Source organism: Lucilia sericata, unplaced genomic scaffold (assembly GCF_015586225.1).
Source record: "Lucilia sericata isolate MDLA Ls3-8-SP2 unplaced genomic scaffold, ASM1558622v1 Contig001088F_arrow, whole genome shotgun sequence".
Lineage (NCBI taxonomy): Eukaryota > Metazoa > Arthropoda > Insecta > Diptera > Calliphoridae > Lucilia > Lucilia sericata.
Window position 1 is genome coordinate 27,548 of NW_023995063.1, and position 23,786 is coordinate 51,333.

A 23,786-nucleotide genomic window follows, 5' to 3' on the forward strand; every position below is an offset into this window, starting at 1 on the left:
GTAGACAAGTCCGTCTGATATGAATAAGTAAAAAAGGCATTCGTAATTTTTTGTTTCAAATTTTATTTATAATATATAGTCATCTTTATCTATCATATTTTTTTATTTTAAATAATAGAAGAATAGCTCGGAATTTCATTTATTTATATATATATATATATATATATATATATATATATATATATATATATATATATATATATATATATATATATATATATATATATATATATATATATATAAATATTTATTCCTTTTAAATTTATTTGCTCACAAATAATTTATATTATCCAATACCCGAACATAGAAGTACACAGTTTTTTATTTTATTATTAAATATAGATTTTTTAATTACATACATTTGTTCCATTTTCTAAGTAATTGTTTCTCCTCCATTTCCAACTATGAAATTGCGAAAATTTGCAAAACATGGCTATTAAATAAGGAAAGGTTACAAAAAAGCAATCCACCAGATTTGTATGTGATGAAAATCTAAATTGTTTATCAACCTCTTTATAAACGGATGGTTCGTAATTTCCTCGAAATAAATGTTTCCGCGGAAAACTGTATTGAGTAACTAATAATAAGAAAGAATTTGTTTAAGAACTTAATAAATTTATGATGCTTAAATATAAAATAATCCACACTTTTTGTAACATAATTAACATTACATTATGAGATAATACTACTAATAAGAATTGCATTTGGTTTATTTGATCTAAATGAGCAACTACCTTCTTCCCTAAGCTTACATAACTTTAAAAATGATTAATTTCATTAGGACACTTAGCGTAGGAGGTGAATTTAATATGCCATTAAACGCTATGGCGTTCTTTCTATCATTTAATAACAAAAAAGAACATCAATTAAATTAACAAAAATATTAAATATAACTATCCCAATATACGAGTACGTTCAAACAACATTTTGAACAAAACAAAAATATCTCGTTATATACATATAAACCTTTAAAAGTTTATATACATATTGTAGGTATGTAGTTACATGACTTTTTCTATGTAATTTGAATAAACAATAGTTTTAAAATTTTGTAAATGTCATAATTAACAGTCTTCGTTTTTATGTCGCTGGGTTTTCTTTTGTTTTTTAATTCGTTTTGATATATACATTAAACTTTTGTTTTTTTTAATTGTTAATACAATTCATTATTTATTGTTTGTTTCATAATATGTATATAGTTAAAACTACTTGAGAAATCTTCTATATGGTTGTTGTAAGCTAGGAAGTAGTAGTGGTATTTGAGGAAGTGTGATAGTAGAAAGAGGATTTGAGGGAATTGGTTTTAAACTAGTAAGCCTTATCTAGTCATCCACAATCGAACACACATATTTGGAAATGAATTCGAAGTCATCACGTCCACCGGAGGGTCGTGTTTGAGAATTTTGTGTCTGTTGGGGTTGCTGGGCAGTTGAACGCCACCCCGTGGTGTTATTAGCATTTGAAGGATTATTTGTTGCATTATTGCTGTTATTTGTAGCAACATTTGACGTATTTTGTGTACTTGTATTTGGATGAGAATTATGATTGGATGGTTGATTTCCGTTTTGGCCGGTATTAGCGTTGTTGCTGCCACTGTTAGCTGAATTAATACTAGAGACATTGTTTGCGGGATTGTTAGACTGTTGATTAATCCCATTAACGTTGTTGCCACCTGGTGTCGAGGGATTTTGTGAACCTGAGGCATTGTTAACATTATTGACATTGTTGGCATTTGTATTTGAGCTGCCTCCACCACCTCCACCGACTCCTCCTGTACTATTTACTGCGGATGGGTTATTATGGCTTGAGGCTTGACCCTGTTGTGCTTGTTGTTGTTGCTGTGTGGCAGTAGTATTAGTGTTTTGTTGAGGCAAATGATGTAATATTGAATGAACTTCATTCTCGCCGGGTGATTCAGCAATAATGGTCGTGTTGCCCAAAAAGCAACTATTCAAGGTCATTTGTGCTTTTCTTGCTTCTTCACTTGTGGAGTATTTACACAGAGCTATGCCCTGATTCAAATACAAATGAAAATTCAGCAAAGGTCCGTGCTGCATACATAAGGTACGTAATGTTGAGCTATCAATCTACATATAAAAAATAAAAAATAATAATTATAAATTATTATTAAAAAAATATATATTTATATTCAAGAACACAAACACTAAAGATTTTCAAACTTTCTGTTGTGATATTAAATTCAAGTTAATACACTATGTCAATATAAAGAAATAATATGAATTAAGCGTTAAAAAGATTTTTATGTTAAAGCGGCCGAAAAAAAAAAAAAAAATAAAAAGAACACACAGTGGTATAGGAAAAAAAAAAGAGGGAAATAATTCGGTAACTTCTAAACGGTTAATCCGATTTTAATGAAATTTGGTATGCACAAAGAGGAGGTGTTGTCGAGTTTAGGTTTTGAATTTGGACCTTATAGGCCAACCAGGGGCCCGGCGGGGGGTCCTCAAATTAGGACACCTCGGCTATGTTAAATTTTTAAAACGATCCTATTTCTTCATTTGAGTTCCGATTTAAAAAAAAAATCGTATATAGAATCTCCTCATCGAGCAGTATATTATCTTATTTTAAGATTTGATGACCCTCACGAATTCCATAATAATAGGTCCTCATATGACCCTAGCCCCTATGAAAAGCCCCCATCAAAATTTCAATTAAATGTCCACAATTTTATTCAACAATAAACGGCTTAAGTATGTATATCTGAGGCAAGGTACAATTCAATTTAAATGCTTTATTATGGCAAATAAATCACATTATATTTTTGTCAGAGGTGTAGGGTATTATATGGTCGGCCTCGCCCGACTATAATTTCATACTTGTTTTACTTTGAATTCAGACAGATCGAATAATACCAGAAGATGAAATGTATTCTAACGTTCGAAAGTCGTTCTTATGATAGACATAAAAAACATGAAATCAACAAGTAAGAGTGTTATATACAGCAATGCAGAATATTATATACCCATAGAATGCTCCCTATAAACAATAGGGCTTAACACAATTATGGACACAGCCCTTTCGGATTAACATAATATACATTTTTAAAAACAACATATTTTTGTCCAATTTTTAAATCACACATATATATATATATATATATATATATATATATATATATATATATATATATGTGCGGTAGGGCGGATTGTCGTAAAATTTGCTAGATAGATTTTGGTTCATATAACACTTATTTGTAGCGTTAAAGAAATTTTCTCAATGGGGCCGTATTGAAATTACAAAGATTAACGTTCCTATAATTGTGGCTTACGTCGAATTTTATAATTTCTTCGCTATACTGGTATTTTTAAGCCAGTAATGAGCTTTAAAGTCATTTTCTGAAGGGAACCTTATAAAAGGGGGGTTATGGTCAATTATGAACCGATCCTCATACAAATCTTCCTACCAGATTTTGGCACGTATTAAATTTATTTGTGTCGAATTTCATCGCTCGTATTTATAAACCAGTAATGAGCTTCAAAGTCATTTTATGAAGGGGACCTTATATGGGGGTAGGGTAAATTACGGTGTAAGAACACAACACGCGGCAACGCGTTATAGGCTTCAGTCAAAAAAAGTCGAAATAGTGTATTTTCATTTAACAAATTACACACTGTAGTTTGTAACACGTCTGCCGACAAAAGTTCAGCAACTTTCAACTTTTGACGCGTCGGCAGCTGATCAGGGTTGTATTTTGTTTTGTGTAGAATAAGAATAAACTAGATATGAGCAAGTAAGATAAGTTTACTGAAACAAAAAACTTCGATTAAAATAGTTTTAATAAAAAAATGTAGATTATATTTATAAGAAAAACCTGGCCTTATAAGCAGTTTTTATTGAACTTTTATTACTTACAATTATATGTAACAGATAATATTACAAATATTTTAATTGTAATTGATAAAAATTTTTAATTTTTTGCATTTATTTTTATTTTGGCTATAGTGTCCTTATATTACTGAATATTAAATCCTGTCTGTTTGTTACGCTTTCACTGTCAAACTACTGAACCGATTTACATGAAATTTAGAACACTAATAGTTCTATTCTAAAGTGGAGCAATAGGCTATATAAAATCATGATTGGACGTCACTTTTCTTCTTATGCTCACTTTTTTCTATATAATTGTTATACAAAATTTTCATTCGAGACTTACAGAAAACCAATTTACATGAAATTTGGTATACCGATAGGCCTGATCTCAGGAGAAACTATAAACTATATAAAATCTGGATCGGACGCCACGCCACTTTTTAATGCCATCTTTTTGTAAAAAAAATTATTATACCAAATTTACGTTCAAATATACAAAAAAGTACTAATCCGATTTTCATGAAATGAATGTTGTGGAATGAACAGTATGACACATTACATCTTCAAAACGTATAATATATAATAATAAATATATATGAGACTCTTTTTTTACTCTTTCACTGCATAATTACTAAACCGATTTACATAAAATTCGGCATATTAATAGGTCTAACCTCAGAAGTTAAAAATCATTCTAAATGATATTGATTAGATGCTACGCACATTTGTATGTTCATTTTTAGAATAAAAGCTATAACACCAAATTTCTATGCTAAATATAAAAAAACATGAACCAATTTTCAAGAAATTTGCAACAGACAGTGTATTTTTGGAATTAACTTTTTTGATCTGGAGTTTATGCTTCATGAAATTTTGCATGACACTAGTTCTATCGTGGAAGGTTAGGTTAGTTTGAGGAAGAGAATGTTTAATACATCAAATCCGAATAAATACACCTATACCACTAATTTCGGGCCTGTTCTGATCTTAATGAAATGCAATGACCTTTTTCCGTCCATTTCTTATAGTATATGAGAATTATTATTTAGGTAGTTAAAATTTTAATCAAAAATTTATTTTTATTTGAAAACTCTAAAATGTTTGTAGGTCCTTAATTTACTTTACGATTCTTATTTCAAAACCTGTAATCCGCTGTATATCCTCAAAAAATAAATAGTTTACTACGATCAAAAAATAGCATATTGAATATTTTTATCAAAATTATATTGTTGTAGATCCGCATACATATGTATATTACTCCCATCACTTATATTTTCCACCGGAAAACTATTTTTATTTCAAAACCTGTAATCTGCTGTATATCCTCAGGAAATACAAATTTTAAAAGAGAATCGGATGTAGTTTCCTCGAGAAAACTATAAACCAACGGTTCCCAAAAGGGGGTCCGCGGACCCCTAGTGGTCCGTAGCAAAATCCTAGGGGGTCCGCGAAGACGAACGAAAAAAATCATGAATAAAAAATATTCTCTATATGTTACAAAATATTAAAAATATCTCCAAATTTTTCATAAATACTAAAATACACAATTTTTATTCAATAATCCCAGATTTGTTGGTGACTCTTTGAATTTTATTGTTTCGGTCGTTTATCAGGATGAAGCTAGGCCCTACAAATTTATTGTTTCACTTTTATAAAGTAAAGTATTACGTGATTTGTAATTTTTTTAAATATATATGTATCGAAATAAATGTTTTTATAGCAGACGGATAATGATTTGCCTTAGAATTAAATACTGATACTGGTATCCCGGAATATGAAGTTAGGTCACATTTCATAATATTTTTTTAAATTGTAAGCAAAAGTGTTAATCTAGTTAATTTTAAATATAAATATTCCATTCCAACGTGATACACAGATTTTAACTTCATTTTGTTGTCCAATATTACTAATCAACATCAGAAAATTCATAGCGTTTTGCGTAAATAGTCAAAACCACGCAGTAAAATAATTCGTAGGTATTTTAAAATTCAAATTTAAGATCCAAATTCACAGTACATTCGCAAAGAGTTCAGGTCATATTTTATGTGGGTAACGCATTCCGCAACAACATCGAAGAAGTCTAACTTTCACATATTTTCCCGAAAACTTAGCTTACATACTCAGCTCACTCCTATGCAATCGCAAAAAAATTTAGAAACATGACTCTTTAAGCACATGTCGACAATACTTGTTAAAGAAACATTTTCTCTACCTTGACGAAAAATGAACATGAAAGCTCTCACGATCATAAAATTAAACATCATGTTAGAAGTCATTATATATTTAAAACCATGAAATTGAAAACATCTCCGAAATACTAAATGTTCTCAATGTACGGGAATATTTTATAGGGTTTATGGACCAGGACTAAGACAATTTTCGGACGAACAATTACACAGTGATACAGCAAAAAAATGCAGGGGTTCTCATATACCAATTCCATTTCGTTATAGTCCATAGAGTAGGAATTTATTTTTAATTTTTCCCGATCACTTCGTTTAGTTCCTTTTTAAGAGCAAAAGTTGTGAAAAAGAGCTATTTTTGAAGTTTTAACTTTAAAAAAAATATATGATTGGTAGTTTGCAACCGATTTTCTAATTGGATATTTTGTTTTAAAGATACAAGTGTTGTTTTTCAACCCAAAAAAATAAATCCAAAATTTATGATTAATGTCTTGGTTACGGCCATTTAAGTAAAAAAACTCACACTTTTTTCACAATTTTTAATTTTCATACTGCTCTACGTTGGCCATGAAGCAGTAACTTTAGCTTTTATTACATTTGAAACAAGTAGGAAAGTATAGTCGGGCATGGCCGACCATATAACACCCTACACCATGAGTATATTTTAAAAATTTTTATTTTTCACAAAGAAACTTTTATGTTGAATTTTACCTTAATTCCAAAGTATTTAAGCAATTTATTGATAAAAACCAAATTTTCTAAATGAGGCTTTATATAGAAGTATAAGTCAATCATGAGCCGATCCTCATTAAATTTTGGAAAAGGATATATTTTTAAATAATAGTTAATTATGTTGAGTTTCATTGCGATACAAATGGTTACAAGTCAATTTTAGACGTTTAAGACATTTTTTGAAGGGGGGTTTGTATGGGGGCTAGGGTCAAATAAGGGGCGATCATTACGAAAATCTGCAGTGTAATTTATACTTATATAAAACTTATTTGTGCCAATTTTTAGAGAGATATCAGTATATTTGACGTAATTATGGCATAAAAAGCCCAAATCGGGAGGTACGGTTGTATGGGGGCTAGGTGAAATAATGGACCAATTTCAACCATTTTCAATAGGCTTCGTCCTTGTGCCAAAATTATCTTGAAAATTGCGGCCTGTACCCTGCGCACAAGGTTTACATGGACAGCCAGCCAGCCGGACAGACGGACGGACGGACATGTCTTAATCGACTCAAAATGTGATTCTGAGTCGATCGGTATACTTAAAGGTGGGTATAGGACCAATATTTTTGTGTGTTACAAACATCAGCACAAACGTATAATACCCTCCCCACTATAGTGGTGTAGGGTATAAAAAGGCACATTAAGTTGGGTTTCCAATGATGGTCAATTTATGATAATCGATGAAAAAGGTTATGAGTTGTGCTAAGTTTTATAAAAATATAGCATATTTCTTCCATACAAAAACGTTCATGTTTCTGGTTTTCTTTGTAACAAGTTTAAAAAATGTTTATAAACATTTTTATACAAAAATTAATTTGTATGGATTAAAAATTCGAGAAACATGCTATTAGAAAAATTGGCATAAATCATCCAGTTTTTCATAGATTTTTATGAAATAACAAGTTTTAGAAACCTTCCTTTATGTGATTCTTCAGGAAAGTAATAAAAGATGAACTCACTGCCTCATGGTCAAAGTAGAGCATGATGAAAATGAAAATTTTTTAAAAAAGTGTGAGTTTTTTTACTTAAACGACCGTAACTCAGACATTTGACCATAAATTTTGGATTTCTTTTTTTGGATTAAAAGACACTTGTATCATTAAAAAAAATATCGGATTTGAAAATCGGATGAAAACTACTAAACTTATGATTTTTCAAATTTAAAACTTCAAAAATGGCTCTTTTTCGCATCTTTTGCTCTTAAAAAGTAAGTTAACGAAGTGATAGGGGAAAACTAAAAATATATTCGTACTCTATGGACTATAACGAAATAGAATTGGTATATGAGAACGCCTGCATTTTAAAATCGGGTAAATAATATATTTATATTACATTTTTCACAAAAATTTGAATTTTGAACTTAAATCTTAAACTTAACTCTCAATTCGAGAAAACAATAAAGATACTAAATCACTCATATTTTCCATACAAATCAAGTTTTATAACAAAAATTAAAATTTTAATTTATTGTTAAATCGAGATAACAATAAAAATCTGCAATAAGATAAATAAACCATCAAAAAATTATCTTGATATAAATTCCGTTGCCATTTTTTAAATGCAGCTCAAATCTAAACAAGTTAGAGTACTATATACGGCTAAGCCGAATATTTAATACTTTTATATTAATAACCTTTTAGTTAAACAAATATTTGTTGAAATAGGGTGTTTCCTCTTTTCTAATAGAACAAGCAAAGATTTAAATATTTTAAATCTAAATAAACACGATTTTCTATAATATTTTATAGCTATTTGGTAATAAGTGGTGTGCATTAAAGTGATTTTCGGAAGAGGCTTTGTATGGGACCGATCGGACTAGGGTTGCCAGATTCCGATTCGCAAAAAGCTGGACATTGTGTTTTTAAAAGCTGGACAAAACAAAAAAAGCTGGACATAAAAAAATACAGAGAAAATGTTAATTTTGGTTTTGTGTAAATAATTTCACAGTGATACACCTAAAAAATGCAGGGGTTCTCATATAACAATTCCGTTTTGTTATAGTTCATAGAGTACGAATATATTTTTAGTTTTACCCGATCACTTCGTTAACTTAGTTTTTAAGAGCAAAAGATTTGAAAAAGCGCCATTTTTGATATAAATATATAATTATATAGGAGTATAGGTCAAACATGGGCCGATACTCATTCAATTTGGGAAAAGGATATATTTTGTAAATAACAGTTAGTTATGTTGAGTTTCATTGCGATACAAATGGTTACAAGTCAATTTTAGACGTTTAAGACATTTTTTGAAAGGGGGTTTGTATGGGGGCTAGGGTCAAATAAGGGCCGATCATTACGAAAATCTGCAGTGTCATTTATACTTATATAAAACATATTTATGCCAATTTTTAGAGAGATAATAGTATATTTGTCGTAATAATGGCATAAAAATCCCAAATCGGGAGGTACGGTTGTATGGGGGCTAGGTGAAATAATGGACCGCTTTCAACCATTTTTAATAGGCTTCGTCCCTGTGCCAAAAAAACATGTTTGGTCCAAATTTCATCAAATTACTTTGAAAATTACGGCCTGTACCTTGCGCACAAGGTTTACATGGACAGCCAGCCGGACAGACGGACGGACGGACATGTCTTAATCGACTCAAAAAGTGATTCTGAGTCGATCGGTATACTTTAAAGTGGGTGTAGGACCAATATTTTTGTGTGTTACAAACATCAGCACAAACGTATAATACCCTACCCACTATAGTGGTGTAGGGTATAAAAATCGTAAACGTAATAAACGTAAGCTGTACGTAAAGAAATTGAATATCGCTCGCAATCATATTTATTACATCAGCTGTTCAAGTGTTGAGACATGTTGTCATTGATGATAGAAGAGGGAAATCATAACTTAGTTGTATAACAAATGTACAAACAGTATTGGCTAACATGATTTGACAAAGATAACATAAAAATTATTGCCCAAGTTATTGCAGTGTACTAAAAATATTCTATTTAGCTGGACAAATTAAATTTTAGCTTGAAACTGGACAAGCATTAAAAAAGCTGGACAATCCAGCCAAGTCCCGCCAGGCTGGCAACCCTAGATCGGACCCATATTATGGACCGATCGTGAAAAAAATTAAATATAACATTTTGTATACAAAAGAATGTCTGTGTCAAATTTTGTATGGATATCATTATTTAGTAATGAGTAATGTGAATTTAAATTACTTCCGATCGTGAAATTTTTTTAAAATACAATTTTTGTAAACTAAATTTATATTTGTGCCAAGTTTTGTAAGGATATCATTATTTGGAAATGAGTTATGTGCGTTTAAGTGATTTCCTGAAGGAGATCTTCTACGGGAGCTATGACCAAATATGGACCGATCGTGAAACAATTATAAAAGTAATATTTGTGGCAATTATAAAAGTAATATTTGTGGCATATAGATATCATTATTTGGTAATGAGTTATGTACGTTTAACTTATTTTCGGAAGGGGACCTTGTATGGGAGATATGACCAAATATGAACCGACCGTGAAAAAAATTTACAGTATCATTTCTATATATAAAAGCAATATTTGTACCAAAATTTGTATGGATACCACTATTTAATGAGTTATGTGCGTTTAAGTGATTTTAGGGAGGGGACCTTGTGTGGGACCTAAGACCAAATATAGACCGATCATGAAAACATTTCACAGTATCATTTCTATATATAAAGGCGATATTTGTGCCTAAATTTTTATGGATATCATTTCGGGAGGGGACATTGTATGGGAGATATGACCAAATATGGACCGAACGTGAATAACAGTATAATTTCTGTATATAAAGGCAATACTTGTGCAAATTTTTGTATGGATATCATTATTAGGTAATGAGTAATGTACGCTTGAGTGATTTTCGGGAGGGGACCTTGTATGGGAGCTATGGCAAAATATGGACCGATTCAGAAAATTTTCCTCTATATGAATTCAATTAACATAAAACTTTTACTTGTAAAAGTTTGTAAAGATATTTTCATTATACCAGAAGTAATTAACAATAAATGCATTTTCCTGGAAAATGTACATTTGTATGGGAGGTATATGAAATTGTGGACTGATTCCGCCCATTTTTAACAGGAATCAAGCATTCAAGAAACAATTGTATGCTGATTTTTATGAAATTATATCGCATAGTTTTTGTTAAAATTGTATCAGAATGTGATAAAAAAAGCTTATTTTTTCGGAGTTTTTTTTTTAAATTTTGATTCATATCTCTTTCCGATGTAAACCGATTTTGCTCATTTTCAACACCAAACTACCTAGGACAATAGTGAATATTTTGGCCAAATTTCTCTAATTTATTTAGCATCGTTTTTGCGTGAGCGTGTTTTACACAGACAGACAGACGGACGGACTGACAGACGGGCATAGTTAAATCGCCTCAGAATTTGATAAGGACCCGGAATATATATACTTTGTTGGGACTCAGATAAATATTTCTTGGTGTTACACACGGAATGACAAATTTATATATACCCTCTATCTCCACAGATTGTGGTGGAGGGTATAAAAACCATGATATGTATTTGACATAGATGGGCACTTTGTAGTACCAGTAAAATTGCAGTAAAAATAAGTTTTTACTGTTTACTGAAAAAATTTTCAGTATTCAGTGAAGTTTTACTGGTTACTGAAAAAAAAAATCAGTATTCAGTAAGTTTTTACTGGTTACTGAAAAAATTTTCAGTATTCAGAAAATTTTACTGATTACTGCAAAAAATTGCAATAAATTTACTGGTTACTGCAAAAAAAATGCAGTTTTTACTGATTACTGAAAGTAATTCGTACAATCTAATAATTTACTGAAAATTGTATTTTCAACATATTTTTGAATATAATACATATTTATCATCACAAGTAGCTATAGTGCGATAAATTTTACTTTTTGGGATTGCAAATCTTTTCAGAAGACAATAACTTAGCTATGCACATACATTATACACATTTATATAAGGTGCTAAATCGTATATATTTTTTTCGGCCAATAAAAAGTTGTTGGAAAGAGAGTAAAAGAGATCAATATGATAATAGTTGTATGAAAATTTTAGTTAAATATAATATTTTTTTACTAATAATGCATTTTGGTTGAAAATTTTACTGATTACTGAAAAAAATTTCAGTATTCAGTAAGATTTGCATTACCAGTATTTTTTACTCTTTACTAAAATTTTTTTCAGTATTCAGTAAAATTTTACTGAATACTGCAATTTTTTTCAGTAATCAGTAAAAATTTACTGAATACTGAAAATTTTTTCAGTAACCAGTAAAGATATACTGAATACTGAAATTTTTTTCAGTAACCAGTAAAAATTTACTGATTACTGAGATGTGTAATGCAGTACAATTATACTGCAGTGTGCGAATGGCATGTTGTATTCAAAGAATGGCAATTAGGGGTACACCTCAAGGTGGAGTCCTATCACCACATTTATGGAATGTGGCCATAAGCAGTCTACTCAAAAAATTGCACACCCAAAGATATAAGAATATTGCATACGCGGATGACGTTGCGGTAGCTGTATCAGGTTTCCATCTGAACACGATATCCCAAAGACGAATCAGCACTCAACTCATTAAGTCAATGGAGCGTTGACAGTGGTTTGAGTGTAAACCCTAGTAAAACCGAACTTGTACTCTATACTAGAAAATACAAGATCGATAATTTTGCCCTACCTCGACTAAACGGGGTCGTACTCTCACTTTCGGATAGTGCGAAATACCTAGGGGTGATACTTGATAGTAGACTATCATGGAAACACAACATCACGGCCATGGTGAACAAAGCCTTAATGGCAATGTATATCTGCAAGAAAGTCATAGGCAAGAGATGGGGACTAAATCCCAAACTGGTAAACTGGACCCATGAAGCGGTTATTAAACCTATTCTCATTTACGGGGCGGTTGTCTGGTGGAAAGCACTTGATAATAACTGCAATTGTACACTTCTTGACAAGGTACTAAGAAGGATAGCAATCCTTATAACAGGAGCACTGAGAACAAATCTCTATTCGCAATGCTTAATTAGATCCCAACTGATCTGGCAGCCAGAAAACTGGCACTTATCACTGCCCTCAGACTCAATGCAATAAATGGTTGGACATACAGGCCATACGGCCATGAGAGTATTATGGAGGAAACATATTTTCTCCCAGATAATATTGACTATTGCACACCCAAACCTTTTCTCCACAGTAGACATCTGCACGAGTGCGTTAAAAAATAACTTACAAGTCACTCGTTTATTTTATGAATACTGTCTGTCGTGCTGCCAAAGTTAAAAAGGCAGTTGATCATCTACACACAACAATAAAAGTGTAAAAGCAAACAAATACAAAAGAAACAGAGACAATAGAGTTAGATTGAAAAACCAATCAGAATAATGTATGATCTGTTTCGAAATATTTCGAGACAACTTATGAGTGATTTTATAGAATATGTGTTAATTTAAACAAAACGCATTGTTACAAGAATAAAATACAATTAGTAGAATTTAGATTTTACTTTTAATCGACAAAATGCAAATAATCAATGGCTATAAAATATTTTTTAAATTTTTTCACTCATATGTATTCCATAATTTGTAATAAATTGTAATTTCTGAAACAAAGCGACATCAACATGCTTTGTTGAATGCTTTGAAGCAACTAAATAAAATTTTTGTATTTTGTATGCCCTTGTTAAGAGGTTCGTTTACGATCGTGTTCTGTACATGTAAATTGCCGAAAATCTTCGCATTCAAAACAATACTAGCGCCGTACTATGGTTACAAAGCATAAGGGCTGTTTGTACGTAAAAGTTCGAAGTGATCACTCGTAGATTTCGAGATGTTTTTGCTATCATTAAGATGTTTTTGCCTAACTATATCAAACACTAGACAACTCTTAACGAGCGAGACGAGTAATATTCCGTTTCTAAATTAAGCAAGTTGTGTGTGATTATAACTCATTTATTCGAACCTACACATCCTGCACATGCTTGTTTAATATTTTCACAATAGTGTACGTGTATTTTGATACTATGCAGTACTGTGAATATAAGAACAAGTGTACCCATGCAGATGTTTACTCCACAGGGTCTTCGGCTACATCATATCCGAAAACTCTGCACCGGAGGAAAATAGCTCCCCAAGAACCCTCTTGATTTATACGGACGGTTCTAAGAAAGGGGAGCGAGTGGGAGGAGGCATTTTCATCCCTGAATTTGGAACTAGAATATACTTTACGATAGAGGATAATTGTAGTCCACTACAGGCTGAACTATCAGCCATAAAAAGAGCAGCAAATTAGCTCTGGTACTACAGAATATAAAACAGAGATATTCAAATTTGTTCCGATAGCCAAGCTGCTATCAAATCCCTGATTGGTGTACTACATCTAAACTAGTCCAGGAATGTCGGGCATCCTTAAACAGGATGGCGAGACATTCAACAATCGTGCTCAAATGGGTACGGGGACACGGGGGTTTGATTGGCCACTGTATTGCTGATGGATTAGCGAAAATAGGAGCCTCAATGTCCGATAGGGACATAGACATCTTTTGCGGAATACCGCTAAAAGCTTGCAAAAACCTAATAGATGGAAAGTTTTATGAACTCTCTCAGACAAGATGGCGAAATGAACCAACTTGTATCAGCACCAGGAAGATATGGCCAAGTTTGGACAGTAAACGCACGTCATATCTTCTGCAACTAAACCGTCCTCACATCATTAACGTTGTTGCTGTCATCACAGGGCATAGATTATTTGGAAACCATGCAAGAAGACTTGGTATCCCCCACAACGACTTCTGTAGAAGTTGTAAAGACGAAGAGGAAGAAGAATCTATTGAACAACTTCTCTGTCAATGCCCTGCACTAGCAGACTCCATTCGAATATCTGGGGAAACGACTATTTGATGATTTGTCAGAACTATCCAGGCTAAGACTGGATAATATTAATGCCTTCATCAGGCACAGTAATTGGTTTTAGGACCATCAAGCCATACTTAATCAAGGCATTTATTAGTCCACAAGGACAGATCCTTCTTTTTTCTCCTCCACTTCTATCTAAATTCTTCATTATTCTCAGTATTTCATTTTATACTTACTCTCTACCTCTTTTATAACTCAATCCTAAAACTACCTCCTACTCTCTTTCTTTTATCTCTATTATCTTTACAGGTATCACAAAGGGACCAACAAGACCCAAGTGTACGTCTTTGCAGCCTGAATGCCTAACCTAACATATTAGAGATAAAATCTTCGAATTTTGCACAAAGAACTTTAACATACATGTAAACATTGGCGGACTACCAATGGGGGGAGCGGCACTTCCCATATGAATTAAATACCAAAAATATTTTATATGGGAAACTAATACATAGAACTAGATTCTTAAAATTTTGCAAAAAGGAATTTTAAATCTGTGATACTATAGACGCTACACAGTGGTATAGAAAAAAAAAAGAGGGAAATAATTCGGTAACTTCTAAACGGTTAATCCGATTTTGATGAAATTTGGTATGCACAAAGAGGAGGTGTTGTCGAGTTTAGGTTTTGAATTTGGACCTTATAGGCCAACCAGGGGCCCGGAGGGGGGTCCTCAAATTAGGACACCTCGGCTATGTTAAATTTTTAAAACGATCCTATTTCTTCATTTGAGTTCCGATTTAAAAAACATTTCGTATATAGAATCTCCTCATCGAGCACTATAACAAATGAAAATTGAATAAAAAATAGGGTTTTTTTAGATGGACCTGGTCCCCTCGGTATCAAAAATTTTTAGGTTTTGTTTCATTTATCGTATTTTATGTAAAGTCAGCTTTCCAAAAAGTATAAATTCTATATACATCTTCTTAGAAACTTTTTAGATAACTTAAAAAGAAAAAGATACTTTTTTCCCCAAAAAATGACAAAAAATCGCCTTTTTTTTAATTTTTTAAATTAAAATGCCTACAACTTTGGACTCAGTCATGATTTTTACATAATTCTTTCACTGCTTGATATATAAACTTGTTGTTAAGCGAATAAAAAAATGGCGAAAATCGGGAATATTTGGACCCGCTATCATCAAAAAACTAAAGTAAGGACGGTAAAAATTTTAAAATATTAATTTTCAAATGCGAATATCTCCTAAACTATAAGAGATAATTTACTGCTACGACGACATTTTTTATTGTTGGCCTATAAGGTCCAAATTCAAATCCTAAACTCGACAACACCTCCTCTTTGTGCATACCAAATTTCATCAAAATCGGATTAACCGTTTAGAAGTTACCGAATTATTTCCCTCTTTTTTTTCCTATACCACTGTGCGCTATAATCTTCAAATTTTACATGAAGAACTTTGACATTCATGTGAACATTTAGAGAACAAGTAGGAAAGTATAGTCGGGCATGGCCGACCATATATACACCATGAGTATATTTTAAAAATTTTTTATTTTTATATTGAATTTTACCTTAATTCCAAAGTATTTGAGCAATTTATTGATAAAAAAAACTAATTTTCTAAATGAGGCTTTATACAGGAGTATAGGTCAAACATGGGCTGATACATTAAATTTGGGAAAAGGATATATTTTTAAATAACTGTTAGTTGCTGAGTTTCATTGCGATACAAATGGTTACAAGTAAATTTTAGACGTTTAAGAAATTTTTTGAAGAGGGGTTTGTATGGGGGCTAGGGTCAAATAAGGGCCGATCATTCCGAAAATCTGCAGTGTCATTTATACTTATATAAAACTTATTTGTGCCAATTTTTAGAGAGATAATAGCATATTTGACGTAATTATGGCATAAAAAGCCCAAATCGGGAGGTACGGTTGTATGAGGGCTAGGTGAGATAATGGACCGATTTCAACCATTTTCAATAGGCTTCGTCCCTGTGCCAAAAAAAACATGTTTGGTCCAAATTTCAATTATCTTGAAAATTGCGGCCCTTGCGCACAAGGTTTACATGGACAGCCAACCAGACAGACGGACGGACATGTCTTAATCGACTCAAAAAGTGATTCTGAATCGATCGGTATACTTTAAGGTGGGTGTAGGTCCAATATTTTTGTGTGTTAGAAACATCAGCACAAACGTATAATACCTTCCCCACTATAGTGGTGTAGGGTATAAACATGGGCGGACTTTCAATGGGGGGATTGGCCCCTCCCATATGAATTAAATACAATACAATATTATACACATTTTTCATAGCTTACATTAAAATCTTTATTAGCGTTCGGAAAACTTCGCGAACTTGCAATAATTTACGTGTCATCTCCCATGTGTAAGTGGTTTTTTATTTATATTTCTTTTAGGGTAGCGATGCACACTGGATATAGCTAATATCATATAAATGGAAAATAGATTTGACGATTTTTTCCTCGAAATTGACGATTTTACACCCAAATCATCTGGCAACTATGAATGTAATGCAGAATGTCCCCAAAATTTTAAAAGTTTTTACTTTTTGTTGATAAAATTGTTTGTACAATTGCAAATTTTTGTGAACTATTTTTAGATTAATTAACTCATAGTTAAGTTATTTGCAATATATTTTGGATGTTATTCAAATTGAAACCGTTATTTTTTCCTGTTTTTGATATTTTCTTGTCTTTTTTACTATTTGCAATTTTGCTTTACATTATGAAATTAAAATCAGTCCATTGCGTGCTTTTAAGGTTAAAATGAGTGGTAAAATCAGTCCATTGCGTGCTTTTAAGGTTAAAATGAGTGGTAATAGCGAAGAAATTTAAGAAAAAAAAAATAAAATTTTAAGTAAATTAGAAAATAATACAGATCAATCGAAAAGCATTGCTTTTTCAAATATACATACAGTGTCTCTCATAAGTATTCGAATTTGATGTATTATGAAAACAGACATCATTTTATAATAGATTTTGTTGAAAAAAAAAAAAAAATAAATAAATTTATTATGTAGTCCAGACAGTTTTTTAATTTTGTATCACATTTTAAAAAATGTAAAAAAAATAATTTATAAATAAAAAAATTAATAAATTTATTATGTAGTCCAGACAGTTTTTTAATTTTGTATCACATTAAAAAAATGTAAAAAAAATAATTTACTTAAACTAATTTAGCTTTTTTTTAAAGTGCAAAATATAGCTTCACAAAAGTATTCGAATTTTTTGTATACATCATATTTAGATTAGTATTATGAAGCAAAAATAAACGATTAAAATGAAATTAATATTTTGCATAGTAGCCTTTGTTTTTAAAAACAACTTCCAAGCGACATGGAACCGTTTCTATCAATTTATGGAATAGTTCTGGCGTTATTATGTCCCATTCTTCATACAAAGCAACCGTATGGTGGTTTTGGAGGATAATGAGTGATTTAAAAGTTGTTCTTGTAAATATAACCACAAATTTTCAATGGAGTTTAAGTCCAGACATTAACTCCATTGAAAATTTTTTGAAAGAAGATACTTAGTGTTGTAAATGATCAACATTTTCACGTACCAGGTCGTGTATTTTGGATCGTTTTTCTGTTGAAAAATAAATTGAATGGGTTTTAGCCCCATTTTGGTAGTACTAGCATGCAAATTCTGCTCTAAAATTGACAAGTGGACCTTCTAGTCTATAATTACAATAATAAATTTTAAAATATGACAGAGCAACTTGGGTCCTTTACAGTTGGTTTTAAGTTAGATAATTCCAAGGCATCTCCAAGCTTTCGCCATATCATTTGACCATCTGAGCCAAAAATATTGTATTTGTTCTCATCGTCGAAGATAACCTCCTTCGAGAATCCAATATTCTTACTTATGAGTCTATTTGCGGAGAAAAGACACTTAACATCGATTAACTTCGATATGAGCGGTTTCCACCTTGGCACTTGACCATGCAAATTATTGCTCCCTAGTACTTTGCGCACAATTTCGACAGTAATTTTTATTCACAGGACTGTCCTGAGTTCGTTGTTAATTTTTGAAGCTGATAGATAAAGGTTCCTTCGGTATTTCCTCAGTAATTCTCTGTCGTCCTGTATTGACAGCAGTTTTGGACGACAGCAGTTATGGTAAATACTCGATGGAATTCTTTGTTCCATGCGTGTAATAACAAAATCAGGGTAGGTAAAAATATCGCTCGCGATCGCTATTTTATGTATATCGCTCGTTTTAAAACTCAAAATCGCGAGTTTTATTTTTAAACACGCGAGCACAATTTTAATTCGAGTTTTATGTGTTTTGTATTCGCTTCGTAAGCGATATTTACATGTTTTTGTTTTTCAACCAGCTTACAAGCGTGTGGAAAACGAGTTGAATTCGAGTTAAATTCGAGCCGAAAATCAGCAAAATGTGTATGTATGTATGTATGTATGTATGTATGTATGTATGTATGTATGTATGTATGTATGTATGTATGTATGTATGTATGTATGTATGTATGTATGTATGTATGTATGTATGTATGTATGTATGTATGTATGTATGTATGTATGTATGTATGTATGTATGTATGTATGCATGTTTCCTGTAGGAAACCTGTCGTCAAGTGTCCCCAAGTCACCAGTTTGGTCGACTATTTTGGTGACTTATTGGCGACATTGTCAACAAATCGTCAATAACAAATGATTGGCGGCAGCTGATTAATAATGTGTCGGCGGTATAATCGTTTACAAATCAAGTATTTTTTCGATTGCAATAAAATAGTTATTTAAAAAATTCATGTTTCTAAATTGCATATATACAAAAAAGTTTTTAATTTTTAAATTTGTTTAAAAATGCGAAAAATTTACATACAACGGCAACGCTTTTAATAAAAGATGATGAATTTATTAGCTATTTACCACAAAAAATACCAAAAGTGTAGACTAGAATTGTTAAAATATACTAGTGATTCACTGGTTCCAAAGTCTACATATGGTCCCAAAAGAAGTACCTAGTCAATAGTACTAAAGTCAGTAGTAAATGTTAAATGTCTATAGTAGAAAGCATTGTATGTCATATAATACGTCACTAGTACTGGTGACTGTGTCAATAGTAAGTCAGTACACTATTGACATTTCCTGCAGGGTATGTATGTATTTGTGTATGTATGTATGTATGTATGTATGTATGTATGTATGTATGTATGTATGTATGTATGTATGTATGTATGTATGTATGTATGTATGTATGTATGTATGTATGTATGTATGTATGTATGTATGTATGTATGTATGTATGTATGTATGTATGTATGTATGTATGTATGTATGTATGTATGTAAGTATGTATGTATGTATGTATGTATGTATGTATGTATGTATGTATGTACAAAGTGTCTACTACTTTGCAGCAAATAATGTAATAATGTATGTATGTGCGTACATAATTTTAATGGGAAACTTATTTGATTATGTCATATTTATATACATATAAATTAATTATGTCTTCTAAATTTAAATTTTTTTCATTTACAAAATTATAAAACTCGCGATTAACTCGTTTTGATTCGAATCGCGATCGAATTCTGTTTTAGGCTCTTTAAATTTTCAACTCTTATCGCGAGTTTAAAAATTAAACTCGCGTGTCGAATAGATTAATTCGCTGGAAAATTAATTATTTAAATCGCTCTAATTAAACTCGCTCGCGAGCGAATTGAATTCGATCGCTATCTGTACCCTGGACAAAATATATTGTCGATGGGAATCTATCAAACATTTCCTATATGTATTTAATTGATCGGCCTTGATTATACATTAATTCATTTTTTAATTTGAATTGATCAAATTTGAATATTTTAAGCGCTTACACAGGAAGGATTTACAACATAATTATGCAATTTGCAAAAAAATATAATGTTAAATATTCCATATAACCACTACCTGCATAAAACACGTGTTCAAGGATTCTAAAAAAGTTCTTAGAAAAAATTCGAATATTTTTGCGCAGTACCTGAAATTACCCTTTTTGGTTTTTTCCATTTTCTTGGAAACCATTAATGAGTTTTTATTACTTTTTTCTTGTATTTCGTAAAAATAATAAAAATTAATAAAATTTCATTAAAAGTAATTCATAAACAAGTCAGAGTGCTATATTCGGCTGAGCCGAATTGATCAAATATTTGTAGAAATAAGTTTTCTCATGTCTTGAATAGAAAAAATACAAAGATTTAAACAGCTTAAATCTATTACAATTCCATGATTTATTGAACATTACAAACACCATTTTCTTTATATTTTTATAGCGCTTAGCGATATTTAGTAATTTGCATGTATGCATGTGTGTAAAAGATTTAAGGATTTTCAAAATAAATATATATAATTTTGTTCTACACAAATTGATAATGCAACTAGTTAAATACGGTTAAAGCGCTTTTAGGGGCAGGACATAGTATGGGAGATATGACCAATTATAGACCGATCGTAAAAAATTTTTTAAGCAAAATTTCTGTTCATAAAAGCTATATTTCAGTCAAATTTTGTATCTATATCGTAATTTATTAATAAGTAATGTGTGTTTAAATGATTTTCTGAAGCGAACCTTGTATGGGACCGACCGCACCTATGTTATGACCAATTATGTATATAAAGACAAAATTTAAAAATTCTGTATCTATATCATTATTTGGTAATGAATATTGTGCATTTAAGTGATTTTCTGGAGGGGACCTAGTATAAGAGCTATGACCAAATATGGACCGATCGTAAAACAATTTTATAGTTTAATTTATGTATATAAGAGCAATATTTTTGCTAAATGTATGGATATCAATATTTTGTAATGAGTTATGTGCGTTTAAGTGATCCTTGTATGGGAGCTATGACCAAAGTTGGACCGATCATGAAAAAATGCTCAAATAACATTTCTGTGTACAAAAGTAGTATTTATGCCAAATGTTTTATGGGTATCACTATTTGATAATGAGTTATGTGCCTTTAAGTGTTTTTCTGAAAGGGACCTTGGGAGCTATGATCAATTATGGACCGATAGGAAAACAAATTCACAGTAATATTTGTCTGTATATGAGCAATGCTCGTGCTAAACTTCATATAAATATCTTAATTTAGTAATTAGTTATATGCGTTTAAGTGATTTTCGGAAGGGGACCTTGTATGGGAGCTATAACCAATTATGGACCGATCGGAAAAAAATTGACAGTAATATTTTCGTGCATATGTGGATATCTTAATTTTGTAATGAGTTATGTGCGTTTAAGTGATTTTCGGGAGGGGGCCTTGTATGGGAGCTATGACCAATTATGGACCGCTCGGAGAAAAATTTCACAGTAATATTTTCGTGCATATGAGCAATACTTGTACCAAATTTTATGTGGATATCTTAATTTTGTAATGAGTTATATGCGTTTAAGTGATTTTTGGGAGGGGACCTTGTATAGGAGCTATGACCAATTATGGACCGCTCGGAGAAAAATTTCACAGTAATATTTCTGTGCATATGAGTAATACTAGTAGCAAATTTTATATGGATATCTTAATTTAGTAGTGAGTTATGAGCGTTTAAGTGATTTTCGGGAGGGGACCTTGTATGGGAGCTATGACCAATTATGGACCGATCAGAAAAAACTTTCACAGTAAAATTTCCTTGCGTATGAGCAATACTTATACCAAATTTTATATGGATATCTTAATTTAGTAATGAGTTATGCGCGTTTAAGTGATTTTCGGTAGGGGACCTTGTATGGGAGCTATGACCAATTATGGATCGATGGAACAAAAATTTCAAAGTAATATTTCTGTATGTGAGAGCAATACTTGTACCAAATTTTATATGGATGTCTTAATTTAGTAATGAATTAGTTGCGTTTAAGTTATTTTCGGGAGGGGACCTTGTATGGGAGCTATGTCCAATTATGGACAGATCCAGAAAATTTTTTCTCTGAATGAATTCTATTCACATAAGATTTTAATTTGTAAAATTTTGTAAAGATTTCGAAATTGTGACGGAAGTTATTAACAAAAAATTCATTTTCCGGGAATATGTAATTTTGTATGGGAGGTATATGAAATTGTTGACCGATTCTGGCAATTTTCAGCAGGAGTCAAGCTCTTGTGTAGAAACGAATGTATGGTGATTTTCATGGAATTATCTTGCATAGTTTTCGAGAAAATTACATCAGAATGTTTAAAAAATGCTTATTTTTTTCGAGGTTGTTTCAAATTTTGATTCATAACATTTCCGGGTGTGAACCGATGTTGCCTATTTTCAATACCAAACTGCCTAGGACAATAATAAATATTTTGGGTGAATTTCGATAATTTTTGTTGCTTCGTGTTAACGTGAGAATGTTTTATACAGACAGACAGACAGACAGACGGACGGACGGACAGACGGACATAGCTAAATCGACTCAGAATTTCATAAGGTCCAAGAATATGTATACTTTGTTGGGTCTCAGATGAATATTTCTTGGTGTTACACACGGAATGACAAAGTTATATATACCCTCTATCACCACTGATGGTGGTGGAGGGTATAAAAATAATAAATTCGAATATTTATGTGAGATATACATACACATATATATCAATAATAAATATATATATATATCAAATAATAAATATCAACCGGGTTTTTTCAAATGTCAACTATTCGAAAGTTTGGAAAATGTCGAATAATCGATCACCCTAGTGCACACGCTCTTGTTTATGAGCTGGCAACGACATTAAACTTTAGCATTTGAGATCTCATTAATACATTGACACGTCAAACGTATATTATAACGGCACCATTAGTTTTGTCAGTAAGCATAGTAGTTCGTGGTTCAACAAGTTATTGTGTAAACAGAATTGAATGAATGAACAATAAAAACTTTAATTTATATTAAACTAGCTATACCCAGTGTGCTTTGCTGCCCTAAAAGCAATATAAATAAAAAATCTTAATAATTATGAAGATTCTAACTGTAATGTTTTCCAGAGATACAATTTTTCCGAACGTTAATTAAGAGTTTAATGTAATCGATTTAAAAAAATCTAATATTTTCCCACATATACGAAATTTTGTATTTAATTCATATAGGGGGTGCTTCTCTAAATGTTCACATGAATGTTGAAGATCTTCATGTAGAATTTGAAGATTCTAGCTCTAATAGTTTC

At 31.4% G+C, this 23,786-nt stretch overlaps 1 protein-coding gene across 2 annotated transcripts in view; it reads right to left on the bottom strand.

The window, feature by feature from the left end:
* Nucleotides 1-317: 317 nt before the first annotated feature.
* Nucleotides 318-23,786, bottom strand: part of LOC119609945 (protein Gawky) — an 81,979-nt gene continuing 58,510 nt past the window's right edge. For both annotated transcript variants that reach the window (XM_037964998.1, XM_037964997.1), the window contains exon 10: nucleotides 318-2,087. In XM_037964998.1, the coding sequence (XP_037820926.1) occupies nucleotides 1,323-2,087 (765 nt within the window). In that variant the 3' untranslated portion in view covers nucleotides 318-1,322. The remainder of the gene's footprint in view (nucleotides 2,088-23,786) is intronic.